We start from the raw sequence: 22,124 nt of genomic DNA on the forward strand, positions 1-22,124 counted from the left end.
AGTTTTTATATAAACAGTGTAGTGCATGAACGTGCAGGTGGAGTGCTGGATGGATTGTAGTTTTTATATAAACAGTGTAGTGCATGAACGTGCAGGTGGAGTGCTGGATGGATGGATTGTAGTTTTTATATAAACAGTGTAGTGCATGAACGTGCAGGTGGAGTGCTGGATGGATGGATGGTAGTTTTTATATAAACAGTGTAGTGCATGAACGTGCAGGTGGAGTTGGATGGATGGATTGTAGTTTTTATATAAACAGTGTAGTGCATGAACGTGCAGGTGGAGTGCTGGATGGATGGATTGTAGTTTTTATATAAACAGTGTAGTGCATGAACGTGCAGGTGGAGTGCTGGATGGATGGATTGTAGTTTTTATATAAACAATGTAGTGCATGAACGTGCAGGTGGAGTGCTGGATGGTTTTTATATAAACAGTGTAGTGCATGAACGTGCAGGTGTAGATGGATGGATTGTAGTTATTATATAAACAGTGTAGTGCATGAACGTGCAGGTGGAGTGCTGGATGGATGGATTGTAGTTTTTATATAAACAGTGTAGTGCATGAACGTGCAGGTGGAGTGCTGGATGGATGGATTGTAGTTTTTATATAAACAGTGTAGTACATGAATGTGCAGGTGGAGTGCTGGATGGATGGATGCATGTTTAACTCGCTCACTAGGTTATTCACCCTTTCTGAATTGTGGATTTACAGCAGTAGGCTATGAATGTTCACAGAGTATCCCTGTCTCTTTGCAGCAGTGGTCGTGTCTGTACCAGCCCATCACTTCCAGCTGTGACTCCCACACTGACCAAGGGGAGCCCTTGCTTAACAAGCTGCATCCCAACAGAGCCTTCCAGGGCAAAGCCAAGCTGCCCACCCCCAAAAAGAAGATTGCCAGCCAGTCCACAGGGGCTCAGAGAGGAAGGAACATGGGGGCCAGCACTGCCAGGAAATGAGCCCTCATACCCCCTGAAGAATTGCCAGAAAGTGACCCCCGCAGCAGAGCTGTGGTCAGTTATAATTATAATTACAATTAAAGCAGAATTTTGTGCTGGAATTGCAATTACAATCAATTACAGTTACACTAAAAAGTTACATAAACTACACACATTAGCAGGTTTACTCTATTTATTCTAAATAACCAGCAATAATCACAAGTACACATACAGAAAAATACTAGGACCTTTATTTTTTTTAAGCAGGGTCCCAAAAAGTGTTTGAAAATACAAGAATAATGATTGAATAACAATTAAATCCGCTATTGAAATTTGATTGATCAATTATATGGTATAATTACAGTTGCAGAGTTATGCAGGCGTGCCAAGGTTTAACTACAATTTACAAATCCATTGTAACTGCAATTAATTACAAATTGCACAATTACATTAATTCACCCCAGGTCTGCCCTGCATCCCGCCTTACCTAAATGAGAGGCTGACTTCCAGAATGCTGTTTCCTGAAGTGCAGCTTGCCAGAAAGTGACCCCTATGCAACCCCTTATTAAAAGGATTCTTCCAGTGCCTGGGTGCTGCTCCAGCCCTTGCCTGTTTAAGCCCCGGGATGCAAGGGAATGTGGCCTTGTCTTTCCAGTTGACCACGTTGCCGTTCCTTTTCCATTGCTGCATTAGCGGTTTTGACTTCCTGAGTCTTTGTACAAACTTGTGCCTGCTCACATGTGATATGTATTTATTTATCTATTTATTAAAGCTGTTTAACCAGGTGATGAATGCATTCATTCTTTCTACAAGAGATAATTGGTGAGTTGTTGGTGCTAAATTGCAGGTAAGTGAAAAATACTGTTAGCTAATAGGACAGGCAGTGTGGTTAGAGCTGAGGACTGGGAGCCAGGAGGCAGTGTGGTCTAGTGGTTAGACCTGAGTGACTGGGAGGCAGTGTGGTCTAGTGGTTAGAGCTGGACTGGGAGGCAGTGTGGTCTAGTGGTTAGAGCTGAGTGACTGGGAGGCAGTGTGGTCTAGTGGTTAGAGCTGAGGGACTGGGAGGCAGTGTGGTCTAGTGGTTAGAGCTGAGGGACTGGGAGGCAGTGTGGTCTAGTGGTTAGAGTTGAGAGACTGGGAGGCAGTGTGGTCTAGTGGGTTAGAGGTTAGAGCTGAGGGACTGGGAGGTTGTGGGAGGCTGAGTGTGTGTGGTCTAGTGGTTAGAGCTGAGATACTGGGAGGCAGTGTGGTCTAGCAGTGTGGTCTAGTGGTTAGAGCTGAGAGACTGGGAGGTGTGGTCAGTGTGGTCTAGTGTGGTTAGAGAGCTGAGAGACTGGGAGGCAGTGTGGTCTAGGGTTAGGGAGGCAGTGTGGTCTAGTGGTTAGAGCTGAAGGACTGGGTGCAGTGTGGTCTAGAGGTTAGAGCTGAGGTACTGGGAGGCAGTGTGGTCTAGTGGTTAGAGCTGAGGGAGAGCTGTGTGGCAGTGTGGTCTAGTGGTTAGAGCTGAGGGACTGGGAGGCAGTGTGGTCTAGTGGTTAGAGCTGAGGGACTGGGAGGCAGTGTGGTCTAGTGGTTAGAGCTGAAGGGGTGCAGTGGGTCTAGTGGTTAGTGGTTAGCTGAAGGACTGGGTGCAGTGTGGTCTAGTGGTTAGAGCTGAGGGACTGGGAGGCAGTGTGGTCTAGTGGTTAGAGCAGTGGGAGGCAGTGTGGTCTAGTGGTTAGAGCTGAGGGACTGGGAGGCAGTGTGGTCTAGTGGTTAGAGCTGAGCTGAGGGACTGGGTCTAGTGGTTAGAGCTGAGGGACTGGGAGGCAGTGTGGTCTAGTGGTTAGAGCTGAGGTACTGGGTGGCAGTGTGGTCTAGTGGTTAGAGCTGAAGGACTGGGTGCAGTGTGGTCTAGTGGTTAGAGCTGAGGGACTGGGTGCAGTGTGGTCTAGTGGTTAGAGCTGAGGGACTGGGTGCAGTGTGGTCTAGTGGTTAGAGCTGAAGGACTGGGTGCAGTGTGGTCTAGTGGTTAGAGCTGAGAGACTGGGAGGCAGTGTGGTCTAGTGGTTAGAGCTGAGAGACTGGGAGGCAGTGTGGTCTAGTGGTTAGAGCTGAAGGACTGGGTGCAGTGTGGTCTAGTGGTTAGAGCTGAGGGACTGGGAGGCAGTGTGGTCTAGTGGTTAGAGCTGAGGGACTGGGAGGCAGTGTGGTCTAGTGGTTAGAGCTGACTGGGTGCAGTGTGGTCTAGTGGTTAGAGCTGAAGGACTGGGAGGCAGTGTGGTCTAGTGGTTAGAGCTGAAGGACTGGGAGGCAGTGTGGTCTAGTGGTTAGAGCTGAAGGACTGGGTGCAGTGTGGTCTAGTGGTTAGAGCTGAGGACTGACTGGGTCTAGTGGTTAGAGCTGAGCAGTGTGGTCTAGTGGTTAGAGCTGAAGGACTGGGTGCAGTGTGGTCTAGTGGTTAGAGCTGAAGGACTGGGAGGCAGTGTGGTCTAGTGGTTAGAGCTGAAGGACTGGGTGCAGTGTGGTCTAGAGGATCCATAGTAATGAAAGCTCTGTTTACACCGCTGTGTTCTGTTCAGCATGAGAGATTCAAATGAATTACTTTTAATGTTAAAAATTAATTTATTTACAAGAAAACATGATCATTAACTTCTGAAGCTATTAACCTTGACAACCCTCCAGGCCTGCTGTGTGCTTGAATATTAGGGATGTTATTAGTTCAGAGTTTAAACATGTCACATGGGTTAAGCATTTAGGGACCATCCAAGATGATCAGCATTTTCTGAACGCATATGCTGGGAAGGGTGTCAGAGTTCCCTGAATTCTTATATGTTAGTTTACAGTAGAGTAGTGTAGCAGACTAGGGCCTGCTTTGGATATCATCGCTTTTACGTACACTTGAAAAGAACATGCTGTGTACGCTTGTTGTGTTTGATGATCATTTTGGATGACACCTTAAGAATTTTCCTCAACGCTTAACCATTGTAAAAGATATGCATCTCAAATAGAGGTCAGCTGTAGTGTAAGGTGATTCATTCAGTCTTTTGCATGCAAACGTAAATGTTGTGTGCATGTAGTCTGAAACTAATCCTAGGTGTCCCCAAAAGGTGGGCTGTGACAGCAGTGACATTCTATCTATTTTTTTTCTATTAATAGTGAAAAGCAGGCTCTGGCGGCAGCTGAAACTGTAGAAAAATAAAGTGTAGCAAGGCAGTATTGGCGGACTGTCAGTCAAAGCAGAGATTCACAAATCGGAGCTAACAGAATGCCTACCTGTAGGCGGGATGTAGAGCGAGAGCTCTAACAATAGGGCAGTGTTGAGGTCATGTGATCGCTCTGCTGGCAGATGTAAACAGTGTGTTCAGTATTTTAGGAAATTATAGCATGTCGAATCCGCTACCAAAGAATGCGTTTGTTTTAGTTACAGTGTTCAGAAATTAGGATTTAAGAGTTCTGTTTTTGTGCACATTGTACTGGTTTTACTCAAAGTGATTCCTGTTCAGGTATTTGTGAATGGGAATAATAAGAGACATGCACTTCTTTCTTGTTTGATGACCAAGAAAAATAACTGAATTTCAAAAATTTTCAGTTATACAAAGGAGCCTAATTTAAAGGTTTGATAAAAATGTCTGTTTAGTTTTTGCAATTTATTTTAATTACTAAAATTAAAGTGTTTAAAACAATATTTTCACTCAGTGCATATTCTATGTGATTTCCGTCTTTCACAATGTTTATTGAAATGAATGAAGGACAGTTTAGATTAGGGTTAGTTATAATGTTTCAGGTTTAAACGTATGAAATGTTTTTAATTTGCCATTTTCCCAGGGAGCGCTAATAGTGACCACAGTGCCTAATGCAGCTGAACAGGTGGGCCTCAGGTAAGAAAGGAACACCTGTTCTATCATAAAAATGTATCAACACTGAAGTTTTTGGTTACAAAATGCCTAATATTTTGAAGTTTAAATGTTTAGGAAATTTAACAGAGACTACCATCCCTGGTGTATATATTTAACAAAAGTTAAGTTGGAGGGGCCAGTGTCTCTGGCACAGTCCCCGCACAGGGGTGTGTTAAAAGCGGAGGCAGTGTCTCTGCACAGTCCCCGCACAGGGGTGTGTTAAAAGCGAAGGCAGTGTCTCTGGCACAGTCCCCGCACAGGGATGTGTTAAAAGCAAAGGCAGTGTCTCTGGTACAGTCCCCGCACAGGGGTGTGTTAAAAGCAAAGGCAGTGTCTCTGGTACAGTCCCCGCACAGGGGTGTGTTAAAAGCAAAGGCAGTGTCTCTGGCACAGTCCCCGCACAAGGATGTGTTAAAAGCGGAGGCAGTGTCTCTGCACAGTCCCTGCACAGGGTTGTGTTAAAAGCGGAGGCAGTGTCTCTGGCACAGTCCCAGCACAGGGGTGTGTTAAAAGCGGAGGCAGTGTCTCTGGCACAGTCCCCGCACAGGGGTGTGTTAAAAGCGGAGGCAGTGTCTCTGCACAGTCCCCGCACAGGGGTGTGTTAAAAGCGGAGGCAGTGTCTCTGGCACAGTCCCAGCACAGGGGTGTGTTAAAAGCGGAGGCAGTGTCTCTGGCACAGTCCCCGCACAGGGATGTGTTAAAAGCGGAGGCAGTGTCTCTGGCACAGTCCCCGCACAAGGATGTGTTAAAAGCGGAGGCAGTGTCTCTGGCACAGTCCCCGCACAGGGGTGTGTTAAAAGCGGAGGCAGTGTCTCTGGCACAGTCCCCGCACAGGGGTGTGTTAAAAGCGGAGGCAGTGTCTCCGGCACAGTCCCCGCACAGGGGTGTGTTAAAAGCGGAGGCAGTGTCTCTGCACAGTCCCCGCACAGGGGTGTGTTAAAAGCGAAGGCAGTGTCTCTGGCACAGTCCCCGCACAGGGATGTGTTAAAAGCAAAGGCAGTGTCTCTGGCACAGTCCCCGCACAGGGATGTGTTAAAAGCAGAGGCAGTGTCTCTGGTACAGTCCCCGCACAAGGATGTGTTAAAAGCAGAGGCAGTGTTTTTGATCAGAGCAGCCTCCCCCCAGCCCCTCTTCTTGATGCTCTTCAGCCAGGTGGTGATACTCGATGAAGAGTTTGTAGAGCAGAGAGCCAGTCACACTGCCAACCATGGGAGCCACCACAGGGATCCACCACCAGCCGTTACCAGCACTGCAGAGACAGAGACAGACAGAACAAGGTCAGCAGAATCAGTCAGTCAAAATTTGAAAAGCTTTGCTGATTCAAACAAGCATGTCAGTGATATTCATCCTCCCGCCATGGCTGTGAATTCAAAATCAGCCAAATAAAGCACAGTAGATCACCAGGACCTACATCTTACATCGTGTGCGCACATGCACACATGTAAGATGACATACTGACAAATCATATTATGATCCTATCGATAACTTGCGCTAAATTATGTCCTTAGCAAGCTTCCTCACAATTGGACAAGCTCTCCAGATAAATGCAAAACTGTGCCATGCATACAGTATGCATCCTCAGCATGGGGTAGGCAGGTTGGAGTTTAACCAGCCCCTAAGTGCTTTTCCCCAGTGCAGTGAGCCCCACTTCCAACAAAGCCTACATTGCTTTTACAGATCAGTCAGTGTGTTTGTGGCCTTGTTCACCTAACAGCAGCTGTGAGAGTGTTGAGAGCTGTTCTACCTGAAGACGTCAGGACCCCAGCCTGCCATGGCGGTGAAGAAGCGCGGGGGAAGGTCGCGGGCGGGGTTGATGGCGTACCCGCTGTTGCTGCCCAGAGAGATGCCAATCACCACCACGAGGAGGCCGATGAGCAGAGGCTCCGTGCCGCTGAGCGCCGGGCTGTTCCTGCGGTCATTCAGTGCCAGGATACACAGCAGCAGCAAGGCAGTGCCCAGCACCTGGAACAGCGCCACAGAATGACTGTCGCTAACTAAACCGTTTCAGAACTCTTACCTGCGGTGCACTTCCACAGTGTTCGGTGCCTACCTCTAATAATGTTGAGAATTCCTTGCATTTTAAAACATGATCGATGGTACTACTTGAGGATAAAGACACTTCTCAGTTTCTATGCCTTACAAGATATATATCCATGTTATTTATTATTATTATTATTATTATTATTATTATTATTATTATTATTAAAGCTTTATTTTACTAGGAAATCACGCTGAGATTAAAATCTTTGTTGAGACCTAGCCAAGAAAGGCAGCAACAATACAATCAAACATATTACAATACAAACATACAAATACAGAAATAAAATACTTTTAAAACATAGACAAGTCATACTCAGTACAATAAACAATCAGTTATTGACAATCAATACAGGTGTAATCAACTACTTAAAACAAGCACAACTCTCAATTAGATAATCATGCAGCTTACTCTGGAATTGTACTAAAGTTATCTGGGACTGAAACTGAAGTTTAGACAGTAATTAATTCCAAGACCAAGGACCAAAATAAGCAAATGATCTTTAGCAGCCTCAGTGCACACTTTAGGAACTACAAAACAGTATAATCGTAAATCTCGAAAAACTAGTCACTTCTAAATCTTTTGTAGTCATCTTTGTATTACTTTAGTATAAATACATGTTAATTTGGATTAATATGTTGTTTTTTTCTGACTTTATGTTAACGAAAAGACACACATTTGCCCGTTTTCCCATTGGAAATAGTGATATTTTGAAATATCACTGTCCTGGTCACAAAAGCAAAGTTTGTGGGGAATAATAGCCATTTTCTATACTTTTGAGGCATAAGCAATTAGGAAATAACACTTACTACCCAGGAACAAAAATTGTGTTACATAGTGTTATTCAGTCACTGTGCTCGCTTGCCTGCTCACCTGGTCCAGAAAGCCTCCTCCCACTGAGAGGTATGGCGCCGGGTACGTAGCAAAGATCCCAGCAGTTGCTCTCGGGCCCGTCACTGTGAAGTTCCCTCCGCAGAACACAAACAGAGCATCTGGAGAGAGGAGTACACAAACATACACTCACTGCACACTGAGTGAGGGCAGGAGCACACACACATACACTCACTGCACACTGAGTGAGGGCAGGAGCACACAGACATACACTCGCTGCACACTGAGTGAGGACAGGAGCACACACACATACACTCACTGCACACTGAGTGAGGACAGGAGCACATACACTCACTGCACACTGAGTGAGGACAGGAGCACGCACACATACACTCACTGCACACTGAGTGAGGGCAGGAGCACACAGACATACACTCACTGCACACTGAGTGAGGACAGGAGCACACAGACATACACTCACTGCACACTGAGTGAGGACAGGAGCACACAGACATACACTCACTGCACACTGAGTGAGGACAGGAGCACACTGCACACTGAGTGAGGACAGGAGCACGCAGACATACACTCACTGCACACTGAGTGAGGGCAGGAGCACGCACACATACACTCACTGCACACTGAGTGAGGACAGGAGCACGCACACATACACTCACTGCACACTGAGTGAGGACAGGAGCACGCAAACATACACTCACTGCACACTGAGTGAGGACAGGAGCACGCAAACATACACTCACTGCACACTGAGTGAGGACAGGAGCATGCAAACATACACACTGCACACTAAGTCTGAGGACAGGAGCACACACAATGCACAGAGTCTGAGGATAGGAGCATACACTGTGTGAGGACAGGAGCACACAAACATACACTTTGCAAAAGTTTACATAGCAAGCACAGTGAAAGCAGGGTAAAGCATATATAAGCATTGTAAAGAAAAATGAGATATGGCAAATCACATTAATAAATGTGGCAAACCAGGGTAAACTATGGGAAATGCATAGTATAACCCTGGGGAAAGCATGGGAAAACTGCAAAACTACCATGCAAAAATACTGGGGTAAACTTTTATAAAGGCAAACTCACAACTGGAAACCCTGGCTGTTCAGCTGCAACTGACATTAAAAACCCAGAAGCATATTAAAATGGAACAGCAAGGTCAATCAGAGAGCCGTCTGTAAAGCACTGTGAAAAACATACACTTAGTATGCTCACAGCACTGCAAATGCATAGGACAAGCAGGAGAACAGCATGGTGAACTGTAGCTTTACCACAGGCAAACTTTTACAGGGTGAAATACGCTTAAACGCCTGGTGTGTTTTCAAACATGCTTAATAAGGACCATACAGCTGCTACGGTTTTTTCATGGTTAGAATATGCATTTACCAGTTTCCCCTGGTTTGCCATGCTTATTAATATGCTTTACCATACCTCGCTATTCATCACCATGCTATCACTATGCTTTATTACACTTTATTATACTTTTACTATGATAAACATTTATAAGGGAAAGAGTAGCCCTTCCACACAGGCGGCGCTGTTAGCTGCTTACCATAGTAGACCCAGAAGACAGTGACCGCAGCCATAAAGGAGCCGAGGAACTGGGCAGCAGCGTAGACGGGCAGCTTCCTCCAGCTCAGGCTCCCCAGCACACACATGGAGAAGGTGACTGCAGTGTTCATGTGAGCCCCTGCAGAGATCAAGCACAGGAACCAAGCCTGAACACACTGAACCAGGGACTGCAGTGTTCATGTGAGCCCCTGCAGAGATCAAGCACAGGAACCAAGCCTGAACGCACTGAACCAGGGACTGCAGTGTTCATGTGAGCCCCTGCAGAGATCAAGCACAGGAACCAAGCCTGAACGCACTGAACCAGGGACTGCAGTGTTCATGTGAGCCCCTGCAGAGATCAAGCACAGGAACCAAGCCTGAACGCACTGAACCAGGGACTGCAGTGTTCATGTGAGCCCCTGCAGAGATCAAGCACAGGAACCAAGCCTGAACACACTGAACCAGGGACTGCAGTGTTCATGTGAGCCCCTGCAGAGATCAAGCACAGGAACCAAGTCTGAACACACTGAACCAGGGACTGCAGTGTTCATATGAGCCCCTGCAGAGATCAAGCACAGGAACCAAGCCTGAACCAGGGACTGCAGTGTTCATGTGAGCCCCTGCAGAGATCAAGCACAGGAACCAAGCCTGAATGCACTGAACCAGGGACTGCAGTGTTCATATGAGCCCCTGCAGAGATCAAGCACAGGAACCAAGCCTGAACACACTGAACCAGGGACTGCAGTGTTCATGTGAGCCCCTGCAGAGATCAAGCACAGGAACCAAGCCTGAACACACTGAACCAGGGACTGCAGTGTTCATGTGAGCCCCTGCAGAGATCAAGCACAGGAACCAAGTCTGAACACACTGAACCAGGGACTGCAGTGTTCATATGAGCCCCTGCAGAGATCAAGAGCACAGGAACCAAGCCTGAATCAGGGACTGCAGTGTTCATATGAGCCCCTGCAGAGATCAAGCACAGGAACCAAGCCTGAACACACTGAACCAGGGACTGCAGTGTTCATATGAGCCCCTGCAGAGATCAAGCACAGGAACCAAGCCTGAACCAGGGACTGCAGTGTTCATATGAGCCCCTGCAGAGATCAAGCACAAGAACCAAGCCTGAACACACTGAACCAGGGACTGCAGTGTTCATATGAGCCCCTGCAGAGATCAAACACAGGGACCAAGCCTGAACGCACTGAACCAGGGACACAGTCACTAAGGGTTCAATGCACTGCCCCTTTAGAGGTTCACCCTAGTAAAAGCATAGCAAAGTGTTATAAAGCACAGTGAAAGTATGGTAAAGCATAGATTGTTATGGTAAAGCATATAAAAAATATGGCAAAATATGGCCAACTATTTGAAGTATAACCATGGGAAAAAGGCGCTGTATATTTTTGTTTATTTTAGAAAAGGGAATTATGAACTTGCAAAACATTCTTGCTTGATTTACTTAAGCTGAAGAGTAGTTAATCAAGCATACAGTCACAACAGCCTTTCAGACACAGCCAGTTCATTGTACAGTTAATGGTTTCATTTACTACAGGACACCAACCCACAAAGAGGGCTTGTGTGGTCCAATAAGAATTCATGCAAGGTAGCTTCATGTAGATTCTCATTAACAAAAGATATGGAAACAGGCATGTCTGATACTCAAACTATAAAGGCAGTCAGACAGACGCTATTTAAAATGATTTCAATGTTATCTTCTTCATAGAAATACACACACACATCTGAGTTAATGTGAACATAAATATTTCAAAAGTTTAAAAGGTAAATCTCACCTGAGACGCCCCCAGCAATGTGAATGCCCATGGTGACCCCGAGGCCAAAGCCCAAGTTTATACTGAAGTAGTCACCATAGGAACCACCTCCCATGACCACCTGGGCTACCGAGCCCAGACCGAAAACCTGCAAGATAATGCAAGGGTGAGATTCGACAGGGCGAGCAGGCTCTGAAACAGGACACGTGACTGAACAGGAAACAAGAAACGGAAGTGGCCAACTGAGAAACCTCCTAGGTAGAGGATTATGTAAGGTTTTATATCAATTGTAATCATTTCAGGTGCCCCTTTAAATGGTAAAGAAGTGAGAAATCATTCTCTCTGAACATTGTGTGATTTTCCTGTGCTTAATGTAAAGCTTTTCATACTCCTGCCTAACGTATCCTAAACCTGTGAACCATGCAACTCTGCACGTATACACTTTACACCCACGCTGCTTCAGCAAGACCGGGGTGAGCTGCTGTAACCTTGGGTCCCCATCTTTGTTTCCATGTTACTGCTTCAATGACTGTTTCTTCATTTCTATTGTAAGACTACAAGCCTGTCTAGTAAAACCAGTGTGACGCCACGGACCAGGAAATACAGACCCAGTACTGCGGGTGAAGAGCTGAGCGCATATTTATTAAACAAAATTAACAAAACGGCACAGTGGCCAAAATAAACAACGACAGCACCCAACAAATATCAATTAACCCCAGCCCTGCCAACTCAAAACAACAGTGCAAATAAAATAAACTTTACAAAGCAGTATATAAACACAGGACTGCGGGGCAAAGCTGCGGGGCAAAGCTGCAGAGCTGCACACTATACAAAATAAAATGGCTCGATGGCCAAAATAAACAAAACAAACAAACAAAGGATACTAGTGCCTTCAGGGTGGTTCACAGTAAATAGCGTTCATTTAGTTCCTTTACAGTTTACATGCGACACGTTTCTCTCCAACTCAGACTAAGACACTGAGAGCGAGACCTTATATAGCAGGTGATCATTTATCTCCTGACTACCTGCATTCCACACATGAAGGCAGGGAGAGGAAGTTAACCCTCTCCCTGCTGTATCAACGCAATATTAAAGAGTGGACGGTTTTCGTTCACCTACACAGAAACACACACAAAATACAATATAACAAAACAAACAAATGAAAAACACCAAAAATAACAATAGAATACACCTATATCTAGAGAAGGGGGTGCCTGCCACAATGACTTTCTTATTTTTAAGAAGAAATCGAACCTTCCAATTCCTTGAGCACCTCTCACACCTCCCTTTGTCCCATTCCTTCCTGATCCCCAGCCACTGAGAAGCTGGAACTTGTAGCCCTGAGGCTTAGTTTGTGTTCAACTACCCAAGATAATGCAGGAAGGTATTAGGAGGCTGTAGAGAATATGAAGGAGGAAACGGATTGGAATTCTCTCCTTGGAATAAAAAGGGATGTCCTGGGTCGATCAGTATCTGCACAAGGCACATCAAAGAGGTCTGTATCACCTGTCTTTAAGCACTGGCAACACGGCAGCACTGCTGAGCATGTATGGGACGAGCTGGCAAGTTTATCAGCACCCACAGGCACTACCATCCCGGGCTGACGTAACTGCTAGGGACCATACAAACATGATGGGCCTTTCTTTATGTTGGTCATTAAATCCCTTGCTCAGCTGGAGAGCAGGGAGCAGATCTAGTCCACTCTAGCTCCGGTGCAAAGCTTGCAGTGCTTTGTGTGTAGAAGATGTGAATGAGTAATGAAACTCGGTGCACTTTGCCTCTTTCAAGCTGGCGTGTGGGTGATTGCTGCTGTTTGACTGCATGTGACGAAACAAAACACAACACTTGCTAGCTGGACAGTGGTGCTATAGCTCTAACTGAGGCTGGCTGCACAAAGCCTAGAATAGCATGCAAAACCAGAGCTTGTAAATTCCTTGTTAGCCAGCGTCAGGGTCAGATGGAGAATGAAGAATCCATGAACAGGTTTGCAGGTAGACCACAATAAGTGAGCTGGGAACCATACTTCCCTTATACAAGTTTACCACCTAAATATGCTTTTCCCATGGTTATACTATGCATTTAACATAGCTTGCCATGTTTTTTTTTATATGCTTTGCCTCTGGGATTTACAATGCTTAGCTACAGTATGCTTTATTTTTTGGAATGTTTTATTACACTTTTCTATGCTTTTAATAAGGTAAACTTTTTATGAGGGGTAGTCAGGGTAGCTCACACTATCCACGCTATGCCAGGTCAGGGACCAAGCACTACACTGGTCCTTTGCTGCACAGACATGAAGGCTACACAGGGTGCGCTACACGTCTCCTATAATTGCCTCCTCACATGAATCAGAGCTGATGCATTTATTAAACTTCCAGACCTGAAGGTCACATTCTACACAAAGAGTTGAAATTAGCTGCCTTTAAGCATTTAGTTATGTTTTGTGTCAATTGTAAACTATTTAGACACTAGAACATCCAAATACCTTTAAAAGGATCAACAGGCCCAGCATGACTAATGGAGAAAAACACAAAGTCCCCAGCCTGCACAGAAGAGTAAACCATGAACACAATCTACACACTGCTGGAGGTGCATTCTCAATATCTGTATTCAATATGATTGCTACAGTTAACACAAAGTCCCCAGCCTGCACAGAAGAGTAAACCATGAACACAATCTACACACTGCTGGAGGTGCATTCTCAATATCTGTATTCAATATGATTGCTACAGTTAAACTGGCATGCCTAAAAACATTGTATAACACAGCAGGATGGCTACAAACTGAGTGCAGAAAACATTTTTACACAACAGAACCATAAAAGCTATAATATTCTAGCTCTGGGCTTTTCATATTCGTATGACTATTCTTTCAAAATTCCAAATAATATTTGAATATTCTGTTAAATGTAGACTATTACAGTTAAAATATCTTGGGTATAACAAACCCCATGGCACCCCATCCAATGACCGATTACAGAGAGGAGAGAAACTCTCTTCTGTACAGTAGAGCGTGGGTTTGTAGATCAGACCTCACGATGCATTGGATCACAGAGAGGAGAGGAACTCTCTTCTGTACAGTAGAGCGTGGGTTTGTAGATCAGACCTCACGATGCATTGGATTACAGAGAGGAGAGGAACACTCTTCTGTACAGTAGAGCGTGGGTTTGTAGATCAGACCTCACAATGCATTGGATTACAGAGAGGAGAGGAACTCTCTTCTGTACAGTAGAGCATGGGTTTGTAGATCAGACCTCACGATGCATTGGATTACAAAGAGGAGAGGAACTCTCTTCTGTACAGTAGAGCGTGGGTTTGTAGATCAGACCTCACGATGCATTGGATTACAGAGAGGAGAGGAACTCTCTTCTGTACAGTAGAGCGTGGGTTTGTAGATCAGACCTCACGATGCATTGGATTACAGAGAGGAGAGGAACTCTCTTCTGTACAGTAGAGCGTGGGTTTGTAGATCAGACCTCACGATGCATTGGATTACAGAGAGGAGAGGAACTCTCTTCTGTACAGTAGAGCGTGGGTTTGTAGATCAGACCTCACGATGCATTGGATTACAGAGAGGAGAGGAACTCTCTTCTGTACAGTAGAGCGTGGGTTTGTAGATCAGACCTCATGATGCATTGGATTACAGAGAGGAGAGGAACTCTCTTCTGTACAGTAGAGCGTGGGTTTGTAGATCAGACCTCATGATGCATTGGATTACAGAGAGGAGAGGAACTCTCTTCTGTACAGTAGAGCGTGGGTTTGTAGATCAGACCTCACGATGCATTGGATTACAGAGAGGAGAGGAACTCTCTTCTGTACAGTAGAGCGTGGGTTTGTAGATCAGACCTCATGATGCATTGGATTACAGAGAGGAGAGGAACACTCTTCTGTACAGTAGAGCGTGGGTTTGTAGATCAGACCTCACGATGCATTGGATTACAGAGAGGAGAGGAACTCTCTTCTGTACAGTAGAGCGTGGGTTTGTAGATCAGACCTCATGATGCATTGGATTACAGAGAGGAGAGGAACTCTCTTCTGTACAGTAGAACGTGTGTTTGTAGATCAGACCTCACGATGCATTGGATTCTTTGTACGATATCTTTTTTGATCCAGTCATTTAAAAATGCTGTTATATGAATGAATATGAACATGGTCTTTTCTAAATATGCCAAGTAATATTAAATCAAATGTTTTCCAGTTTAGTTTTCTTTCCACATAATGTGTGGTGCATATTGAACTCTGGAGTAACCTTTATAAAAGTTCCCATAGTTAAAGCAAAGCAAAGTATAATAAAGTATAGTGAAAGCAGGGTATAACTATGCTAAATGCATCGTATAACAATTGTAAACCTGCAAAATACTGTGTCAACATACTGCGGTGCAATACTGCAGGGAAGTGCTTCGATATACACAAGCTGCAGCAGAAATTTCTTTAATAAACTGTTCACTTACCATCATGACAAAGGTGCCGAGTACCTCAGCCAGAGCCTCTCGCAGGTATTCGTTTCGGATTCGAATGGCTTTCCTAACATTGGATACAAACTGCTTGTCCAGCTTCATCTTCCTCTGTCCATTTGTCAGCTCTCTCACTCTCCCCGCTGCTCTCCCATCTCTGTCTCTCTTCACTTCAGCTGCTTTATTAACTAGGCTGGTTACACTTTGGCACTGGATTCCTCCCTGGGCTTAGCTTAAGTGCTTCCTCTCCAGTTAAAATAGCATTCACAGGAGATAAAGGGGAAGTGTTTCTTTGATTCTTTACAAAGTCACACGTCCCTCCTGAGTATCCATTCATGAATAGACTTAAAGGGTTATAGAGCAGCTTGGTACAGCTGTGAAATATCAGTTAGAAATATCAGGTAATCTGAGAGCTCAGATTCTGAGAGCTCAGCTGTACCTGGAGGTTGACGTGGTTCTGAGAGCTCAGCTGTGCTTGGTTAGTCATGGTTCTGAGAGCTCAGCTGTGCTTGGTTAGATGTGGTTCTGAGAGCTCAGCTGTACTTGGTTAGTCGTGGTTCTGAGAGCTCAGCTGTGCTTGGTTAGTCGTGGTTCTGAGAGCTCAGCTGTGCTTGGTTAGTCGTGGTTCTGAGAGCTCAGCTGTGCTTGGTTAGACGTGGTTCTGAGAGCTCAGCTGTACTTGGTTAGACGTGGTTCTGAGAGCTCAGCTGTGCTTGGTTAGACGCAGCTGGTTCTGAGAGCTCAGCTGTGCTTGGTTAGTTGTGGTTCTGAGAGCTCAGCTGTGCTTGGTTAGTCGTGGTTCTGAGAGCTCAGCTGTACTTGGAAGTTAGACTGGTTCTGAGAGCTCAGCTGTGCTTGGTTAGACGTGGTTCTGAGAGCTCAGCTGTGCTTGGTTAGACGTGGTTCTGAGAGCTCAGCTGTGCTTGGTTAGACGTGGTTCTGAGAGCTCAGCTGTGCTTGGTTAGACGTGGTTCTGAGAGCTCAGCTGTGCTTGGTTAGTCGTGGTTCTGAGAGCTCAGCTGTGCTTGGTTAGTTGTGGTTCTGAGAGCTCAGCTGTACTTGGTTAGATGTGGTTCTGAGAGCTCAGCTGTGGTTGGTTAGTTGTGGTTCTGAGAGCTCAGCTGTACTTGGTTAGTTGTGGTTCTGAGAGCTCAGCTGTGCTTGGTTAGTTGTGGTTCTGAGAGCTCAGCTGTGCTTGGTTAGTCGTGGTTCTGAGAGCTCAGCTGTGCTTGGTTAGTTGTGGTTCTGAGAGCTCAGCTGTGGTTGGTTAGTTGTGGTTCTGAGAGCTCAGCTGTGGTTGGTTAGTTGTGGTTCTGAGAGCTCAGCTGTGCTTGGTTAGTTGTGGTTCTGAGAGCTCAGCTGTGCTTGGTTAGTCGTGGTTCTGAGAGCTCAGCTGTGCTTGGTTAGTCGTGGTTCTGAGAGCTCAGCTGTGGTTGGTTAGTTGTGGTTCTGAGAGCTCAGCTGTGTTTGGTTAGTTGTGGTTCTGAGAGCTCAGCTGTGCTTGGTTAGTTGTGGTTCTGAGAGCTCAGCTGTGCTTGGTTAGTCGTGGTTCTGAGAGCTCAGCTGTGCTTGGTTAGATGTGGTTCTGAGAGCTCAGCTGTGCTTGGTTAGTCGTGGTTCTGAGAGCTCAGCTGTGCTTGGTTAGACGTGGTTCTGAGAGCTCAGCTGTGCTTGGTAAGACGTGGTTCTGAGAGCTCAGCTGTACTTGGTTAGATGTGGTTCTGAGCGCTCAGCTGTACTTGGTTAGTTAGACGTGGTTCTGAGAGCTCAGCTGTACTTGGTAAGATGTGGTTCTGAGAGCTCAGCTGTACTTGGTTAGCCGTGGTTCTGAGAGCTCAGCTGTGCTTGGTTAGTCGTGGTTCTGAGAGCTCAGCTGTGCTTGGTTAGTCGTGGTTCTGAGAGCTCAGCTGTGCTTGGTTAGTCGTGGTTCTGAGAGCTCAGCTGTACTTGGTTAGTCGTGGTTCTGAGAGCTCAGCTGTACTTGGTTAGACGTGGTTCTGAGAGCTCAGCTGTGCTTGGTTAGTTGTGGTTCTGAGAGCTCAGCTGTGCTTGGTTAGTCGTGGTTCTGAGAGCTCAGCTGTACTTGGTTAGTCGTGGTTCTGAGAGCTCAGCTGTGCTTGGTTAGTTGTGGTTCTGAGAGCTCAGCTGTGCTTGGTTAGTCGTGGTTCTGAGAGCTCAGCTGTGCTTGGTTAGACGTGGTTCTGAGAGCTCAGCTGTGCTTGGTTAGACGTGGTTCTGAGAGCTCAGCTGTGCTTGGTTAGTCGTGGTTCTGAGAGCTCAGCTGTGCTTGGTTAGTTGTGGTTCTGAGAGCTCAGCTGTGCTTGGTTAGTCGTGGTTCTGAGAGCTCAGCTGTGCTTGGTTAGACGTGGTTCTGAGAGCTCAGCTGTGCTTGGTTAGTCGTGGTTCTGAGAGCTCAGCTGTACTTGGTAAGACGTGGTTCTGAGAGCTCAGCTGTGCTTGGTAAGACGTGGTTCTGAGAGCTCAGCTGTACTTGGAAGTTAGACTTGGTTCTGAGAGCTCAGCTGTGCTTGGTTAGTCGTGGTTCTGAGAGCTCAGCTGTACTTGGTAAGACGTGGTTCTGAGAGCTCAGCTGTGCTTGGTAAGATGTGGTTCTGAGAGCTCAGCTGTGCTTGGTTAGTTGTGGTTCTGAGAGCTCAGCTGTACTTGGTAAGACGTGGTTCTGAGAGCTCAGCTGTACTTGGAAGTTAGACGTGGTTCTGAGAGCTCAGCTGTGCTTGGTTAGTCGTGGTTCTGAGAGCTCAGCTGTACTTGGTAAGACGTGGTTCTGAGAGCTCAGCTGTACTTGGTTAGTTAGACTGTGGTTCTGAGAGCTCAGCTGTGCTTGGTTAGTTGTGGTTCTGAGAGCTCAGCTGTGGTTGGTTAGTTGTGGTTCTGAGAGCTCAGCTGTGCTTGGTTAGACGTGGTTCTGAGAGCTCAGCTGTGCTTGGTTAGTTGTGGTTCTGAGAGCTCAGCTGTACTTGGTTAGATGTGGTTCTGAGAGCTCAGCTGTACTTGGAAGTTAGACGTGGTTCTGAGAGCTCAGCTGTACTTGGTAAGACGTGGTTCTGAGAGCTCAGCTGTACTTGGTTAGTCGTGGTTCTGAGAGCTCAGCTGTGCTTGGTTAGTCGTGGTTCTGAGAGCTCAGCTGTGCTTGGTTAGTTGTGGTTCTGAGAGCTCAGCTGTGCTTGGTTAGTCGTGGTTCTGAGAGCTCAGCTGTGCTTGGTTAGTCGTGGTTCTGAGAGCTCAGCTGTGCTTGGTTAGACGTGGTTCTGAGAGCTCAGCTGTGCTTGGTTAGATGTGGTTCTGAGAGCTCAGCTGTACTTGGAAGTTAGACGTGGTTCTGAGAGCTCAGCTGTACTTGGTAAGACGTGGTTCTGAGAGCTCAGCTGTACTTGGTTAGCCGTGGTTCTGAGAGCTCAGCTGTGCTTGGTTAGTCGTGGTTCTGAGAGCTCAGCTGTGCTTGGTTAGTCGTGGTTCTGAGAGCTCAGCTGTGCTTGGTTAGTCGTGGTTCTGAGAGCTCAGCTGTGCTTGGTTAGACGTGGTTCTGAGAGCTCAGCTGTGCTTGGTTAGACTTGGTTCTGAGAGCTCAGCTGTGCTTGGTTAGTTGTGGTTCTGAGAGCTCAGCTGTGGTTGGTTAGTTGTGGTTCTGAGAGCTCAGCTGTGGTTGGTTAGTTGTGGTTCTGAGAGCTCAGCTGTGCTTGGTTAGTCGTGGTTCTGAGAGCTCAGCTGTGCTTGGTAAGATGTGGTTCTGAGAGCTCAGCTGTGCTTGGTTAGTCGTGGTTCTGAGAGCTCAGCTGTGCTTGGTTAGACGTGGTTCTGAGAGCTCAGCTGTGCTTGGTAAGACGTGGTTCTGAGAGCTCAGCTGTACTTGGTTAGATGTGGTTCTGAGCGCTCAGCTGTACTTGGAAGTTAGACGTGGTTCTGAGAGCTCAGCTGTGCTTGGTTAGTCGTGGTTCTGAGAGCTCAGCTGTGCTTGGTTAGTCGTGGTTCTGAGAGCTCAGCTGTGCTTGGTTAGTCGTGGTTCTGAGAGCTCAGCTGTACTTGGTTAGTCGTGGTTCTGAGAGCTCAGCTGTGGTTGGTTAGTTGTGGTTCTGAGAGCTCAGCTGTGGTTGGTTAGTTGTGGTTCTGAGAGCTCAGCTGTGGTTGGTTAGTTGTGGTTCTGAGAGCTCAGCTGTGCTTGGTTAGTTGTGGTTCTGAGAGCTCAGCTGTACTTGGTTAGTCGTGGTTCTGAGAGCTCAGCTGTGCTTGGTTAGTCGTGGTTCTGAGAGCTCAGCTGTGCTTGGTTAGTCGTGGTTCTGAGAGCTCAGCTGTACTTGGTTAGAAGTGGTTCTGAGAGCTCAGCTGTGCTTGGTTAGTCGTGGTTCTGAGAGCTCAGCTGTGCTTGGTAAGATGTGGTTCTGAGAGCTCAGCTGTGCTTGGTTAGTCGTGGTTCTGAGAGCTCAGCTGTACTTGGTTAGACATGGTTCTGAGAGCTCAGCTGTACTTGGAAGTTAGACTTGGTTCTGAGAGCTCAGCTGTGCTTGGTTAGTCGTGGTTCTGAGAGCTCAGCTGTACTTGGTTAGACGTGGTTCTGAGAGCTCAGCTGTGCTTGGTTAGACGTGGTTCTGAGAGCTCAGCTGTGCTTGGTTAGTTGTGGTTCTGAGAGCTCAGCTGTGTTGGTAAGACGTGGTTCTGAGAGCTCAGCTGTACTTGGAAGTTAGACGTGGTTCTGAGAGCTCAGCTGTGCTTGGTTAGTTGTGGTTCTGAGAGCTCAGCTGTACTTGGTAAGACGTGGTTCTGAGAGCTCAGCTGTACTTGGAAGTTAGACGTGGTTCTGAGAGCTCAGCTGTGCTTGGTTAGTCGTGGTTCTGAGAGCTCAGCTGTACTTGGTAAGACGTGGTTCTGAGAGCTCAGCTGTGCTTGGTAAGATGTGGTTCTGAGAGCTCAGCTGTGCTTGGTTAGTTGTGGTTCTGAGAGCTCAGCTGTGTTTGGTTAGACGTGGTTCTGAGAGCTCAGCTGTACTTGGTTAGTCGTGGTTCTGAGAGCTCAGCTGTACTTGGTTAGATGTGGTTCTGAGAGCTCAGCTGTCGCCCAGGACAACTGGAAGCTGCTAGAGACTGGAAGATGCTGGCAGATGTTGGTGAACGGCTTATTTTTCCACATGAGATTGCCACCACTAACCTTCAATCAGACATTGTCTTGTGGTCTGGATCAGCACGCTTTGTTCATCTGGTAGAGTTAACAGTGCCATGGGAGGATGCTGTGGATGAGGCATATGAGAGGAAGAAACTTCAGTATGCTCAACTAGCTGCTGAAGCGGAACAGCATGGATGGAGAGTCCGAGTTTACCCAGTGGAGGTGGGTTGTCGATGATTTGTGGCACACTCTACAACCCAGTTTCTCAGCGATGTCAGGTTCCATGGTCAAGAGTTGTGTCGCACAGTGAAGAACTTATCTGAAGCAGCAGAAAGGAGCAGCAACTGGCTGTGGCTGACAGAAAAATTCTGGATGGTGATCTCAAGCACAATAGAAAGAAAGCAACGCTGATGTACGGGTAAGTAAGCTGGGCTGAGCTGAGTGGAGGATAAAGGGGGGTGATGCTGGGATGCCAAAATCACTGTTGAGCCCTCTTGAGGTGTTGTGGGCTAGTCGACGAAACAGCACTGTGGCCCAAGATGTTACCGTCAGGAAGGAGATTCTGCACTTCAAGATGTTATCATCAGGAAAGAGATTCTGCACTTCAAGATGTTATCGTCAGGAAGGAGATTCTGCACTTCAAGATGTTATCGTCAGGAAGGAGATTCTGCACTTCAAGATGTTATCATCAGGAAGGAGATTCTGCACTTCAAGATGTTATCGTCAGGAAGGAGATTCTGCACTTCAAGTCAGGGAGCTGATTTTCGGTTTTACTATGTAATTTTCTGAATTAGCTTATGTTGTCTGATTTACAATGTTATCAAAGTACTTCAACTATATGGACACATTTAGAACCGTTCCTTCAGGTCTTCAATTAAAGGAACACTTTATATTTTCTGAATTTGCAGATTTGTTCTTTTTAAAATGTGTTAAGTCCAGATCATGCGATAAATTAACTCAGGATCTCTGCGTTTCAAACTGTTATATCAAAATCATGACAAAAAAAAAAAATGATCCTGAGATTTCGACGTAACAAATGTTATTTTTCATGTCCTGAGTGAGACATGCATGTGTTCCTGTCTTGTTTAATAAAGTCACCAGTATATCGGCTCCCTGGAATGAAGGGATCACAAATCAGTCCATCCCAGTAAAGGTATTGCAATCACTAACTAATAACCAACTCTGAATCGAACAACAACACAATGCAATCACAATGCAGTCTGGTAATTGATCAAGGTCATGGTACAAGAGTGGCAGAACAAGAACTAGATCCGTTCCGGACTAGTGTCTGTCTGTATATAAACCTTCTCACGCCTTTGATGCTGCAGATTCATGATGAGCTGCTTATGAAAACCTGTGTAATGGTATCAGAGAAAAGGGATCTATGCTGAATAATGGTTTTGCATGACTTTGTCCTTTATACATATTACATCTTTACGGGGCTGATTTTTATTAATGTAAAATGATTTGATTTAATGTAACCCTTTGTCACAGAGACGGCGTTGCGGGGATCCAGACCAGAAGAAAGCACAA

General features: G+C 46.2%; 2 protein-coding genes across 10 annotated transcripts in view; one reads left to right on the plus strand and one right to left on the minus strand.

Moving 5' to 3' along the window:
- Positions 1–22,124, plus strand: part of LOC121306990 (tubulin polyglutamylase complex subunit 2-like) — a 29,726-nt gene extending 7,602 nt beyond the window's left edge. For 3 of the 9 annotated variants that reach the window (XM_041239050.1, XM_041239106.1, XM_041239065.1), the window contains exon 5: positions 756–843. Coding sequence is in view for 5 of the 9 variants with exons in the window: in XM_041239074.1 (XP_041095008.1) it covers positions 756–1,010; positions 1,400–1,430 (286 nt within the window). In the remaining 4 variants the exon portion in view is untranslated. The other 6 variants (XM_041239094.1, XM_041239103.1, XM_041239087.1 and 3 more) reach the window with 6 other exon arrangements.
- LOC121306982 (aquaporin-7-like) lies at positions 4,748–15,617 on the minus strand. The gene is made up of 6 exons (XM_041239038.1): positions 15,474–15,617; positions 11,045–11,171; positions 9,259–9,396; positions 7,725–7,843; positions 6,558–6,775; positions 4,748–6,062 (listed from the first exon to the last, which is right to left on the minus strand). Exons 1-6 carry the CDS (start codon positions 15,579–15,581, stop codon positions 5,894–5,896), a joined length of 879 nt encoding a protein of 292 aa, XP_041094972.1. The 5' UTR covers positions 15,582–15,617; the 3' UTR covers positions 4,748–5,893.

Source organism: Polyodon spathula, chromosome 2 (assembly GCF_017654505.1).
Source record: "Polyodon spathula isolate WHYD16114869_AA chromosome 2, ASM1765450v1, whole genome shotgun sequence".
In the NCBI taxonomy this organism is placed as follows: Eukaryota; Metazoa; Chordata; class Actinopteri; order Acipenseriformes; family Polyodontidae; genus Polyodon; species Polyodon spathula.